Below are 14,424 nucleotides of genomic sequence, written 5' to 3'. Positions count from 1 at the left end.
GTCTCCTCCAACACCATACTGCCGCTGGTCACCTGGGGGCACCTCGGGGCTTTTGTCCTGGTAGGCAGGAGCAGGCTCAACCAGAGCCCCCGAAGGAACAGCCCACTGAGAGTCGGCACAGGTGGGCTCCCCAAGACAGGCTGGGCGGAAACTGTGCTAACCCGAGCTGATGAGAAGCAGGGCTCCTTTGCCCTGAAAGATCCAGCAGGTCCCCGTTCCGATTCTCCTTGAGTGGGAAAGACAGACCCTGCGGGACCCCTGATGGGCCATCTACTTGAGCAAATGCGAAGATCTTAGCTCCACAATCACGTTCAGGCCCGTGTCACAGCCTATGCTCAGGTCTGTGCCTGGGACGTTGTTGCTAATGGTGGCGGGCACCATACAAACGGGGATGCAAAACTCAGGGTGGCTGTCGCGTTTCTTCGACAGCTCCAGCAAGCTCTGGAAAGCCTGAGCGGAGCGGGGGCGGGTCAGCAGGGAACCCACACCCATGATGGCCAATGGGGAGGAAGCTGCAGGGGAGAGACCTGGGGGGGGCTCGGGGTGCAGGGGGAGACCAGCAGTGGGGGGTTTGGGGTACAGGGGGAGATCAGCAGGGGGCTCGGGGTGCAAGGGGAAGACCAGCAGTGGGGTGCTTGGGGTGCAGGGGGAGACCAGCAGTGGGGGACTCAGGGTGCAGGGGGAGACCAGCAGTGGGGTGCTTGGGGTGCAAGGGGAGACCAGCAGTGGGGGGCTCAGGGTGCAGGGGGAGACCAGCAGAGGGCTTGGGGTGCAGGGGGAGACCAGTAGTGGGGGGCTCGGGGTGCAGGGGGAGACCAGTAGTGGGGGCTCAGGGTGCAGGGGAGACCAGCAGTGAGGGACTCAGGGTGCAGGGGGAGACCAGCAGGGGGGGCTCGGGGTGCAGGGGAGACCAGCAGGGAGGGCTCGGGGTGCAGGGGAGACCATCAGTGAGGGACTCAGGGTGCAGTGGAGACCAGCAGTGGGGGGCTCTGGGTGCAGGGGAGACCAGCAGGGGGGCTCGGGGTGCAGGGGAGACCATCAAGGGAACTTGGGGTATAGGGGGAGACCAGCAGTGGGGATTCGGGGTGCAGGGGAGACCAGCAGGGGGGCTCAGGGTGCAAGGGGAGACCAGTAGTGGGGACTCGGGGTGCAGGGGAGACCAGCAGGAGAACTTGGGGTATAGGGGGAGGCCAGCAGTGGGGATTTGGGGTGCAGGGGGAGACCAACAGGGGGGCTCGGGGTGCAAGGGGAAACCAGTAGTGGGGACTTGGGGTGCAGGGGAGACCAGCAGGGGGGCTTGGGGTATAGGGGGAGTACAGCAGTAGGGGGCTTGGGGTGCAAGGGGGAGACCAGCAGTGGGGATTCGGGGTGCAGGGGAGACCAGCAGGGGGGCTTGGGGTGCAAGGGGAGACCAGTAGTGGGGACCCGGGGTGCAGGGGAGACCAGCAGGGGAACTTGGGGTATAGGGGAAGACCAGCAGTGGGGATTCAGGGTGCGGGGGAGAACAGCAGGGGGGCTCAGGGTGCAAGGGGAGACCAGTAGTGGGGACTCGGGGTGCAGGGGAGACTAGCAGGGGAACTTGGAGTATAGGGGGAGACAAGCAATGGGCACTCAGGTGGTGGGGGAGACCAGCAGTGGGGATTCGAGGTGCAGGGGAGAACAGCAGGGGGGCTCAGGATGCAAGGGGAGACCAGCACTGGGACTCGGGGTGCAGGAGGAGACCAGCGGGGGGACTCAAAGTGTGGGGGAGACCAGCAAGGGGGACTCGGGGTGCAGGGGAGACCAGCAGGGGGGACTCGGGGTGCAGGGGAGACCAGCAGTGGGGGACCTGGGGTGCAGAGGGAGACCAGCAGGGGGACTCAGGGTGCAGGAGGAGACCAGCAGTGGGGGACTCGGGGTGCAGGGGGAGACCAGCACTGGGACTCGGGGTGCAGGAGGAGACCAGCAGGGAGACTCAGGGTGCAGGAGACCAGCAGGGGGACTCAGGGTGCAGGAGGAGACCAGCAGTGGGGGACTCGGGGTGCAGGGGGAGACCAGCACTGGGACTCGGGGTGCAGGAGGAGACCAGCTGGGGGACTCAGGGTGTAGGGGGAAACCAGCACTGGGACTCAGGGTGCAGGCCCAGAGCACACAGGCCTGGGCAGGTGGGCAGCAGAGCAGGGCCAAGGCGGTGCGAGGTTAGTGGTGGACGAGCAGCCAGGCCTTTCTGGCATCATCAGGAGGAGATGCGGGCGGCCATTTGGTGGGACCTTAGGGGTCAGGCTGCTGGGACCCCTCGGAGAGGTAGTGCCGGATGGCTGGGGAGGCAGACGCCCATGGAGCCCCCTCCGCCCAGGCTGTGTGACCCTCACAGAGAGCCCTGGGGGGTTCGGGATCCCCAGGAAACCACTGGGCTCTGATGTCAGAAAAGCAGACTGCTCTCAAGCACATGACCAGGGCCCAGATCTCCCGCCTCCACGTTAGTGCAAGTAGGTTGTTAGTGTCCCGGTCCACCACCCGCCCCTGAGGCCACAGCGCCCCATAGCCAGACGCTAGCAGAACCCGGCCTCTGTCCCGTCTTTAGTCCTCCCACTTGAAGCCACTTCCAATGCCTTGTGCGGGGAAATTCCCGGTAGGACGACCCGGGCTTTCCGGAGAGCGTGGCTCTCTGCCAGCCCTGCCTCTTCCATCCCCAGACTCCCAGAAAGGCTGGGTTCTGGGGGCTATGGCCCTGGGATGTATGGACGGTGAGCCCACGCTGGGTGAGTCCAGGGAGCAGCCGTGAGGAAGGTCAGGGGGTTACTCACCTGCCCCATGCCCCACCACCGTCCTCAATCACCACCCCACCCAGTCCAGCCCAGATCCCCACGGGGAGCCTCCCCAGCCCCAGTGCAGCTCAGGGCCACCGTGGGGCTGCCTGGATGCCTGCTGGATGGAGGGGTCATGAGCGCCGTGGTTAGACGGGCTCCCAGACTGTCTGCACCCCCCAGGACACTCTAGGTGGGGTCACCTGGCATAGGGGGCGGGCGGGGCACCAGCACCTTGAAATCTGATGGCAGTTCTACATCTGTACATTCTTCCCACCCTCCCTCTGACCCCCATCACTCCCTGCTTTTCCCCTTATCTCTGGAAAATGAGACGGACACTCAGAGCTAGGAGAACCCTGCCCAGGACACGAGCCCGGGGCCCTGGGGGCAATGCTGAGTGAGCCAGCCGCCTGGGCAGCACCAAGCACACGTCAGCTGCGGCTCTGAAGGGGACCAGCGTGCGGCCCAGAGGAGAAGACGCAGCCCCCACTTTGGCTTCAGACTCTGAACCCGAGCCCTGAGAACCAGCGCCTCCCCGGAACCCCAGGACCTTGTGATGGAGTAAGTCCCCAGGGATCTGTTTCCAGGAACGCATCCGTAAGCTCAGCACACAGACTGATGAGGAGGGGATGTGAGGACAAGGGGTTAAGTGTCCAGAGGATGTGCCACCTGACGACACTAGGCACCTCGGGGTTCACCCCCTCGGCCCCCTGAGATATTCCAGCTGAAGACCCCGGGCTGCAGGGTCATCCTGACATCACGCGGTCAGCAGCATCCAGGCCGATACTCACCAGACACCATGCCCCACCTCCCCATCCCCGGCCGCCCAGTTCTGACGGCCAGGGTGTCCCCCAACGTCGCAGATGTCCCCTGGGGACAAAGTCACCGCCAGACCACTCTGGCCTCTGAGTGGAAGAGAGCAGCTGGGACAGGAGGTACCCGGGGCTGTCCCCAAGGCCGGGAGGTGGCACTGCACCATCAGCATCCAGACCACGGAGGCCTGTCCTGAGAGCTGACCGGACAGATGGCTGACCGGACAGACGAACAGACGCTGAGCCCTCCCCCAGCACGGTCCTGCCTGCCGCCCTCTTGAATGTGCCCGGCCCAGCCGAGGGCCAACCAAACTCAGGCCTCCTGAGAGACTCAACTGCACTGCGGCTCGACACACACAAGCTGGGGAACCAGTCGGTCTCCCATCCCCCAGCTCCAGGATCCACTGAGCAGGCCCAGCGCAGGGTCATCCCAACCACCGCCTGACCACTGGGCACGAACTTAGCAGCAGAGCAGCACCCCCAATTTGTGGGGCAGCCCTGGCCCGTCACCAATGGTGACCCCGGCTCTGAGAAGCTCCAGTAAAGAAAAGCCTGCATGTTAAGGGCCATGTAATAAATCTCAAAACCCCTTGAAGGGAAGCAGGATGGACCATGTGGAATTTCCCCAGACCTGTCCTGGTTTTCAGATTTTCAACAATCCACATATAGGGAATCTCTGTCACTTGGAAAAGTAATTCTTGGTAGCAGAGGAGCCTGGGATTAAGAAGTGGGAGCACCCTGTCCTGCTGAGAGTGGGAAAGGCCACAGGGGACACACACTGACCCTGGTCAGGACCCACCGACAACCGCCCCCAGAGTTCCTGCCACCCCCGGGGTCTCGTTAGGCGACAATCAGGACACGAACTCCAGCTGCTTCTACTGCAAGCGTGGCGAGAGCAGACTCAGACCCAGCTACACGGGAGCAGTAATGACACACGACCTTTCAACTCAGACCTTGAGCAGCGAGCGGTCAGAGGCTGAGTTAGTCCCACAGCAGCGGAAGCACAGAAGGCATCCCCGGGGGCACAAGGGGCGGGCACACGGGTGAGGAGGTCCAGCACGCGGACACCAGCCAAGGCCACACCGGAGGCTTTTTAATACAGAAACTGCACAAAGTTGAAGAGGTTCAGGAAAGCAAGGAACCAGCACCAAGCACTGCTTACCGCATACATCCTACTTTAAAAGCTTTTCTTTTATTTACCGGCACTGGAGACAGATTTGATGCCCATTGGTTTAAGGGAAAAAAGCTAGAAATACAGCCACGAGGCCTGTGTCTCCCAAGGAAAATAAAATGTGAGAATTTACCAGAAAATTCTAGACACTGAATTGAAAAAAAATAAAGGAGTTATGCATTCTGATCCTCACTGATCTTCAAAAGCCCAAGTGATTTCCCAAGTGTGATTTAAATTTATGATAATTAAAATGTATTTCTATGCTCTGTACGGACTTTGCTGCTGCTGCTGCTAAGTTGCTTCAGTCGTGTCCGACTCTGTGCGACCCCACAGACGGCAGCCCACCAGGCTCCCCCGTCCCTGGGATTCTCCAGGCAAGAGTACTAGAGTGGGTTGCCATTTCCTTCTCCAATGCAGGAAAGTGAAAAGTGAAAGTGAAGTCGCTCAGTCGTCTCCGACTCTTAGCGACCCCATGGACTGCAGCCCACCAGGCTCCTCCGTCCATGGGATTCTCCAGGCAAGAATACTGGAGTGGGTGGCCACTGCCTTCTCCATGTATGGACTTTAGGGGGGATAAAACAACATTCAAGTACCATCAGTATTCTTTCACACATGGTTTATCGTCCCCAGTCCACAAGCAGGAGGAGGAGGACAATTGTTTGAAAGGATCCAGGTCAGGGAATGAACTCACAAAATCTTCAGTCCAGCTTCTACCTTCACACACCACAGCACGGGCCCCTGGACCCAGGTTTCATCACAATAACACAATAACGTGTTATGGGCTTGGGGGAAATTTAGCCAGAAAACAACAGGGGTGGGTTTAATCGAATATCCACATCACTGTGACCCAAAACTAGCTGAACTACAGATGGTGTCACCCTGGCTGCAGTGAAGGGAAACGGAGGTGAAAAGCTTTGGGGCCGAATTGTAGATTGTCAGGCTTTTTTTTTTCCTCGTTTTTGGCTGTGTCAGCATGCGGGACCGTAGTTCCCCCCAGTCAGGGATCAAACCTGCACCCACTGCCTTGGGAGCATGGAGTCTTAGCCACTGGGCTTCCAGGAAAGTCCCTTTATTTTAAAAAAGAAAAACTTTTCAGCAGACCCCCAGCCCAGTCTGTCTCGAGCACACGGTACATAAAAGCGGGCCGGAGACCCAGGTTAGTTCCGCAGCCCCTGCCCTGCTGCCCACACTCACGTCGGTGATGGTGTTGAGGGCGGTGTCCGCCCCGATGCTGAAGTCGGAGCCGGGCACGTTGTTGGAGACGGTGGCGGGGACCATGACCATGGGGACACAGAACTCCTCGTGCTTCTGCCGGGCGGCCGACAGCTCCAGCAGCCCCAGGTAGGCCTGCGGGTGAGTGTGTGAGGTGGGGGGCGGTTGGGTGGTGGGTGGCCATGCATTGCCATCTGGGCGTCGGCCCAGGGCGAGCGTCTGACTGTTTGAGGTTCTCCCGTTTTCTTTAAAGGAAACGTCAAGGTCATCATGAGGCTGATATTAAAAACGAAGGTGGACAATCCAACAGGTAGTTAAAAGATAATAATCTGGCCCCATAACTGCCCTCCTCTCTGAGTAACCAATGGGCTTCCAACTCAAGAGAGAGGGTCACCTCCACAGACCCGGCGGACGTGAGGACTCACTGAGCAGACAGCCCAGCCACGGGGTCAGGGGCGCAAGTGGCCCCAAGTCCTGCATCGCCGGTGCTCAGTGGCAGCTGGGCCTGTGGCACCACGGCCCCCGGTCCCGACGAGGAGCAGATGGCAGGGTGCTCACGGGCGCCGACACGGGGTCCCCTCTCAAACCCGCAGCGCCGGCCAGCAGGCGAGCAGACATACCTCGAATCCACCGATGATCAAGAGCGCACTGATGCCGTGGGTTCGCATCTGCGCCGCGATGTCCTCCAGGTACTTCCCAGGGAGGGTGCTGGGGAGGTTCAAGGGGGCAAGCTCAGGCAGGGCCCCCTCTGCGCCCCACCCTCTGAGGCCAAGCGGCATGACACTCAGGGGCAGGAGGCGCCCCGGGCCACGTGGCTGGAGGACAGCATGGCTGGGGAGCCACCCACGGTGGGCACAGCCCAGGAGTCAGGTCTCAAAAGAGGGTCTTTTCAAAAGAAAATGGAAAGAAACTTTGCAGCTGCCTCACAGCTGGACCTCAGAAAATCCCACCTCCTGGGTTAGAGACATGGTGAACCATGGAAACTATCAAACTTTCACAGCGGTAATCGTCTGGATGGAAATGGCCAGTTTTCAAGTCACGTACAGATGACACACACCTTGTCTGGAGTAATCTCACTCAAAGTCAGCTCCACACACACCTGCTCACCTTAACCCACTTCACCCTCTGTCCACACATGGCTGCAAGTGGAGGTGGCAAAGGATACTCAGCCGTTGAGAGAGCCCACCCACCGCCCACCCCGACCTTTCTGCTGTGTCCCCTGGGCATCAAGGCTTCAAATTGGGATGGGCTCCGCTAGGGGAAGACGTAGAGAGGTTGTAGGGCTGGGTGCTCAGGACACACGAGTGCATGTGGAGTCGACTAGAAGGTTCCCCAGCATCTAAGCATTGTGAGAAGGTGCTGCCAGCCACCCCTCCAGCCCCACCGCCCCCAGAGCAGCCTCCGGGAGGGTGGGGCTCATGAAACAGACGAGTTGGGGAGTCACAGTCGGTCTGAAGAGGCCCAGGAGGCAGCCAGGGGGCACTATCCCCCGCATGGAGCTCTGCCATCACAACACCATCCCCAAGGGTGCTGGGGGACAGGACCACAAGAGCTCTGGACACCTAGGTCAGCTCCGCGGAGCGCTGGTGGCAGGGTGCCCAGCTTCAGGGCAGGGCAGAAGCTGGGATGATTCCCTTGGACAACAGGCTACCACTCGTGCGGAATCCAACGCCCCTCTGAGCCCAGGTGCCCACACTGTCCTTCCATATAACATGAGACATGCAGCGATGGCTGCACCCAGAGATGAGAGAGCAAACAGCCTTGTGTTAAATCAGCGCCTCGGCGGGAACACATCCGGGCCCCGCTGTAACCGCAACAGGAGCATCCACGGTTCAGAAACCTGCAGTTTTGTGCGGAGCCCCTCAGGTCCTCCCTTGGGCGGTGGTGACCTGGTGGCTGGGCTCCCTGGACGCTGAGCCACATCTAGCTCCTCTGCAGGGCACAGTCACTGCAGCCCATGTGCCTGCGTCTGCACTGCCCCACACGGGATGAGGGCTTTCTGCCACCACCGGCTTGTTCCAACGAAGGAACCAGCGGGGAGGCCCTCCCAGGCCCTCCGCTTGCTGTCTCTTTGAGGCCGCATCTCACCACTCCCCACACCTGGCCTGGGTCCCTCCCAGAGTGTGGCCCGGACACGAGCTGGTGCCAATCCCTTCCCTCCCGGATCCCGGACAGGACATGAATGCCGCACAGTTCCTCTCCCTGTGACGTGGCACCCTGCTCCCCGAGAGCAGGTCAGGATCAAGATGGGAGAATTACCGTTTGGTCCCAAGGATGGAGCCGCCTTGGCCTGTCCAGCCTCCAACATCCCCCCAGCCAATTTCCTTTATCTAAGGTGCAAACACATAGAGAAACAGCTGAGGTGAACAAGTAAAGGGAAGGAGAAGGCTTTACAAACAGCTCAGAGTCTGCCCCTCTGACAGGCGGCATGTCTGTAAGGATTTGCCGAACATGAAGAAACAGCTTTCCCTGAGAGGCAGGAGGAGCCAGGGCCTGAGCTGGACCCCAAGGTCCCATAGTCAGGGGCATCAGCATCCCAAGCGCACCTCCCCACTACCTCGTGTGCATCTGCTCCCCTTCCCACCTAATGTCCCACTTCTGGGATCCCAGAGACGCAGTCCCCACCACCTCAGAAATCCAGAACCTGTCTTTCACCGAAGCCCTTCCCCGCGGGCGCCCCCAGGACCCACCTGGCCTTTGGCAAAGCCCTCGAAGCCGTCGTACACAGCAAACATCTTGTGTCCCTCAGAGATGCCCACGCGCACAGCGGCGCGCACGGCTGCGTTCATGCCGGCCGCGGGCGCACCCACGTTCACGACGCCCACATTGCAGTTGCTCTGCAAGTCAGGGGGAGGGGCGGGTCACTGGCTAGGCGCACCCCCCAACCCCCTGACACCGCTGCACCCCGAGCGCATGCGCAAGTGAGAGGCTGGCACGGGGACTCAGGGCCGCGAGGTCCGGCTAGGCGGGGGTGCAAGGGATGCACTGAAGGGGCGCGGGGTGGCCTCCACGAAGCAAGGACCAAGCCGGGCAGGACACAGGCCGGGCCGGAAGCAGGGGAGAGGACAGGGGGCAGGGTCTCCTACCTTTGGGATTTCGGAGTCCGGCAGCTTGATGGCCAGCCGCTTGTAGGTATTGAGGTTGTTCTCGAAGCTCCTGGAAGAAAAGGCTGGAGTCGGACCACAGGCTAGAGAGTAGGACAGAGCAGATGGGCTCTCCCGGGGAGAAGGGGCCTCAGACGATGCCTGCGCGGGCCGCAGGTGGCTGCGGTGCGGGCTTCAGGTCTGGAAAGGAGCCCCAGGCGGTCCCAGAGACTGGGATGGATGCTGTGTGAGGGGGCTGAGGGGGCTGCATCCAGAATGCAGCTAGTTTCTTTCCTGGAATGCTAGCAACCACATGTCAGGCTCTCTCTCATCTCAGCTTCTGAACAACCCCCCACCTCAACAAAAAACAAACACATTTCCCTCTAATTAGCCACCCAGACCATCCACCAGCAGAAGCAGTGCCTCCTGTCTCACTTCTGGCTTCTTATGCTGAGACAGAAGCAGCGCGACCTGGGCACACGCTGACAAACAGAGGCTTCGGGGAAACAGTTTTCAGAACAGTCACCTTCCTCGGAGTCGCACGGCATCCTTAAATCTCCTCTCATCCATCGCCTTTTGTACTTCCTGGGTCTGTAAGGAAGAAAGAACGTGTCAGGACTTAGTGTGTCCCCGGATCTGGGCCAGGGACACAGAACCACTGGGCCCTTCTATCCCGGGTTGGTTCAGGTTCGACCTTGCAGCCAGCAGCTGGAGTCAGTGAACCCACACCACCTGACCGCCACACGGACTGCTTCGTAGAAAAGGACTAGAGGCACCGCCAGAGCAAGTGGGTCCTGAGATCTCAGGGATCCTACCCCCTAAGAGCAAGGCCAGGAGGTGAGTCTCCCAGGCCAGGCTCCGAACGATCCCCTTTGACTCTGGTGAGGAAAGAGCAAACAGAAACCACCTGGTTCCCCGGGGGCAGGAGCAGAGGGGCGGGGCTGGGGGCAGGCTGTCCTGGAGCCAGAGCACTTGGGGTCCAGCACCAACTCCCCCTTTCAGCCCCAGGATCCCAGGCGAGTCACCGTTCTCTCTGAACTTCAGTTTCCTCAGCTGTGTGGTAAGAAAAATGCCCCCTACTTCTGCTGTCGTCTGTAGTAATGACCACATGCCCGGCCCTTGGGAACAGACCCAGCGAGCAGCAGCTGGTCAGGGAGAGGCCAGCTGTGGCCTTGCAACTGTCAGGCTGAGACACCATGACGCACGGTCGTTGGAGGACAAGCCAGTGGTACCAGCCACCTCTGTCTCCAAACAGAGAGAGAGACTGGACAGAAGAAATGTGCTCACAGTAAATCACTGCACGTCGTCCCATGTTCTGTTTTTCTAAGCCACCGCCTCACACTCCACACATGACACATGCACACACATGCATAACACGTGCACACACTCATACACGCACACATGACATGCACACACACACACACAGGCATGATGTGTACACAGACATGCACACAGATGCATGACGTGCACACACACATGTGCACTCATACACACGCATGATGTGCACACTCATACATATGCATGACGTGTACACCGACATGCACATACATTCCCACATGCACATGTGCACAGACATGACACGTGCACACTCGTACATAAAGGCATAGAACGTGTACACAGACATTGCAGGACACATGTACACAGGCATGCACATATATACATGACACATGCACTCACACGTGCACACACATGTGCACACTCACACACAACAGGTGCACACTCATACACATGCATGACACATGCATGCTTATACACATACATGACATATGCACACAGACACAAACGTGCACATCCTCATGTGCCCACACATGGATGACATGTGCACACTCGTAAGCACACGTGACATGTATACACTCAAACATGCATGACACCTGCACACACACACATGCACGCACAGATGCACATGAATGATGCATGTACACACTCAGACACAGATGCACACACATGCACACACACAGGATTCATTTACTGCCACAGGCTTTTGGAAAGTACGTTTCTAAGGTTTCTTTCAACAAGTCCCTTGATTTAATCACCACTCTGTACACATTATAAAATCCACACACCTCAGAGCCACTGAGAAGATGAAATAAATCGATAGTCATGAAGAGACTTTGAAAAATAAATGGTAACAATTTCTAATGCAACTCCATGGCTGCCTCACCTAGTGGACAGTCCACTGGGAAATGGGCCTGAGGAGGTGCTGCACATCAGGGTGTCACCTGAGAGAGGCCCCCCCACCCATGTCACATCACAGATGCGAGGGTCTCAGGGACAGGAGGGTGGGAGAGGCTGACCCTGGAGAGGCTAGACTGTCCCTCCTGCCCTGTGAAGATCCTGGTCCCTGCAGGGCTATCTCTGGCCTGGTGGGAAGCACACAGGCGCCCAGAGGATGGCCCCCCATAGGATAGGCTAGACTCGCCATGGAGGCGGCTTGCTCATGTCACAGGACCGAGACGGGAGCCAACACCCCCATTCTGCCGTCCACCCCCCCGGGATGGGGGCTCCTGGGGAAGGTCATTCACTTGTGCAGTGAACCCGGCCCGTGCCCACACTCACCATCTGTACGCACTCCATCAGCGGCAGCCGCACTGCCTGGTTCCCGCTCAGCGACACCACACAAGCTGGGGTCTCGGGAGTGGCCTGCAGGAGGGCGACCACGGCCTCCACCCCCATGCGGCTGGCCTGGAAACATCACGACGGTCAGAGCTGACCCTCCGCCTGCCTGGAGCCCAGCTTGCTGTCCTAGGCAGAGGCCTGCCTGGTTCAGGCAAGACCAGCTGCATCCTCAGCTTCCCCCTAGCTTCTCCTGCCCCGAGTCTCTGTTAGTCACTCAGTCCTTCCTGCTTACTTCTAACCCCCCGCCAACAAAGAGCTCGACTCCAGTAAGAACCGGCCACTGGGGCTGTGGGCTCAGAGGCGTGCAAAGCAGGAAACAGAGACTACACTCTGGGTCTCTGTGGTCCCTGGGTCCATTTCTAGAAACCTGCACACAAACACTGCCTTTCCACCTTCTGGATGTTGTCCCCTATGTTTGGTGGGGTCTCCCAGTGGGTGGCTGGGGGCCAAGGAACCCCCTTGGTGAGCAGGTCTCCCAGGGACTTCAGGGAAAAGCCACCCAGCACTGTAGGCAGAGATGCCCTTCACTGATGGCTCCACCACGTCACCCAGTCTTTGGAGCAACCTGGTCCCTTTGCGATCCCAGAAGCTTTCCTTGCCTTGGGACATGCCTGGCCAGCTCCAGCCTCACTCACCAGAATCCTGTCAAAGGCTGATGGCGTCCCGCCTCTCTGCACATGTCCAAGGATGGTCACTCGCGTGTCGTAGCCCAGCTGCGTGACCACAAGCTGAGGGGAAACAGGACACGGCCAGGCATGTCATCTTGTCCAGGACAGGGGGCTGGGAACCGGGGAAGGACTCTACCCGTATGCATATCTACATGCAAGAATGTCCTAGCTTCTTAATTTTACTTCCTGAAAGAATGTTCAACAGCTTGCCAAAATCACTTTTTTAAAAAAAAAAAAGGAATGCTTTAACTGCAGGTAACACCATTGTCTCTCCTACTTTGCCAGTGAACATAACTAAAACAAGTTTTTAAAGATACTATTTCTATAGCTTGTATTTAAAAGCATGGATACTTTATAAAAATGTAAATTTTCCCATGAATCAGCTTAAATTTTTAAGGTTGTATTTGAAAAGCACAACACAGTAACTCCAGGCATCCCCTATGGCCAGGGCCACGAGAACCAGCCAGGTGGCCAGGCCAGGTCCCGTGTACCCAGTGGCCCTCATTTACTCTATGAAAACGTCGGGGCTGGGGCGTGGGAATCCCATGGTCCCCCTCCAGCTCTCATCCTCCACAGTCAAATATCAACTTCAGTTAAGTGGGTAAGAAAATCTTTGCTCTGATCATACTCATTACTTCTGTAAATACCAGCAGACAACTGTCACAGATCTCTTGATATTTTAATCACCAGGTGAACAGCTGGTCGGGGGCGCAGAAAAGGCGGAGATGCCAACTTGCAAAGCCACGCTGAGAACGTGTCTCCCCTGATGGGCAGCTTCCACCAGAGCCCGTGGGCGTTTCCCCAGCACCGCGTCCAGAACCTGCCCGGTTACCTGGGTGACCGGGAGCCCAGTCAGTCCCTTCTAGGCCGGACAAGCCAGCGCCAGACGAGCAGCCCTGCAGCCAGAGCATGGGGCCAGCCCCCCACAGGGTGGAGGGGCGGTCACTAAGGCCAGCAGAGCACTTCCTCCGTGAGCAAGGCTCAGCTGATGCTCCAGCAGGAGAGAGGATGACTGTGCTGACCCCCCCGGCTCCTGGAACCTTCTAACCCTGTCCAATCTCACATCCTCTGTCTCTATCAGGAGAGCCTGGGGCCTTCGGGAATATTCCTGACAGTATTCCAGAGGCATGGGCTCCCTAGAAGTCAGGAGCTGCGAGATCCTCATGCCAGTGAAGCCACGGTCGTCATGAAATTATTTTCAACCATCAAGAAGAACAGGAATACTTACCTAACAGCACCCCACTCCAAACCTCACCTCGCCCAAGTGTTGGAACAGCCCACTGTCAGCCAGGCACGGCGTGGAGCACACTCACCTCCTTGATCTGCTCTGAGGTGATGGGCTTGTTCTGGGTGTCAATGGCCCCTTCGGCCACAATGATGATGTTCAACCTTTTCTTCCGGGCACGGTTCTAGGAGATGGAAGAAGAAGCCCTCAGATGCCTAAACCACTCTGAACAGGGGCCTCTGCCCAACTGACTGTGCTCTCTCCAGGGACACGCGGTCACCCGGTTTCATCAGCAGCACTTCCTAAGGACACGAGCAGGTCCAGGTGCCTGGGGTGAGAAGGTGGGACAGGCCGGCAGACACAGGAGGTCAAAAGCCCCCAGTGCCTCTGACCCGGACTCCCAGACAGTGATGAGCCCTGAGGCTGGGCTCCCGGGTCTCTCCTGCAGACAAGGCCTGCCGGCTCCCCCAGAAGACAGCTTCCTGCCATCTGCCTGGGAACCCAGCCCCAGCCTGGCCTTCATGAAGCAGAGAACCACCCACGTCCCCAGGCCAGAACCAAGGGACAGTGAGCTCACGGGTTACTTCAGTGCTCACGGTCACCCCAGGACCTGTGCAGCTGACTCCAGCCTCAAAGGGGTGATTCCTCCCAGTTCTACGTGCATGCATGCCAAGTTGCTCAGTCATATCCAACTCTGCGACCGCATGGACTGTAGCCTGCCAGGCTCCTCTGTCCATGGGATTCTCCAGGCAAGAATCCTGGAGTGTGTACCTTATCCCTCTTCCAGGGGATCTTCCCAACCAATGCTATAATTCAAGAGCCAATGCAGACTTTAGAGTATTGCAAAAAAT

General features: G+C 58.6%; 1 protein-coding gene across 1 annotated transcript in view; it reads right to left on the bottom strand.

Annotated features, from left to right (window-relative positions):
- Positions 1-14,424, bottom strand: part of LOC102400527 (phosphofructokinase, platelet) — a 54,082-nt gene that overhangs the window by 7,207 nt on the left and 32,451 nt on the right. Inside the window, exons 8-16 of the mRNA XM_025264079.3 lie at positions 13,662-13,757; positions 12,316-12,408; positions 11,621-11,746; positions 9,591-9,655; positions 9,068-9,137; positions 8,672-8,818; positions 8,241-8,311; positions 6,602-6,689; positions 5,964-6,116 (exon numbers count right to left, since the gene is read on the bottom strand). Of these exons, the coding sequence (XP_025119864.3) occupies positions 5,964-6,116; positions 6,602-6,689; positions 8,241-8,311; positions 8,672-8,818; positions 9,068-9,137; positions 9,591-9,655; positions 11,621-11,746; positions 12,316-12,408; positions 13,662-13,757 (909 nt within the window). The remainder of the gene's footprint in view (positions 1-5,963; positions 6,117-6,601; positions 6,690-8,240; positions 8,312-8,671; positions 8,819-9,067; positions 9,138-9,590; positions 9,656-11,620; positions 11,747-12,315; positions 12,409-13,661; positions 13,758-14,424) is intronic.

This window comes from Bubalus bubalis, chromosome 14 (genome assembly GCF_019923935.1).
Source record: "Bubalus bubalis isolate 160015118507 breed Murrah chromosome 14, NDDB_SH_1, whole genome shotgun sequence".
NCBI classification, from domain to species: Eukaryota; Metazoa; Chordata; class Mammalia; order Artiodactyla; family Bovidae; genus Bubalus; species Bubalus bubalis.
The sequence above is the reverse complement of the archived record's forward strand: the minus strand, read 5'-3'. Positions and strand labels throughout refer to the sequence as shown.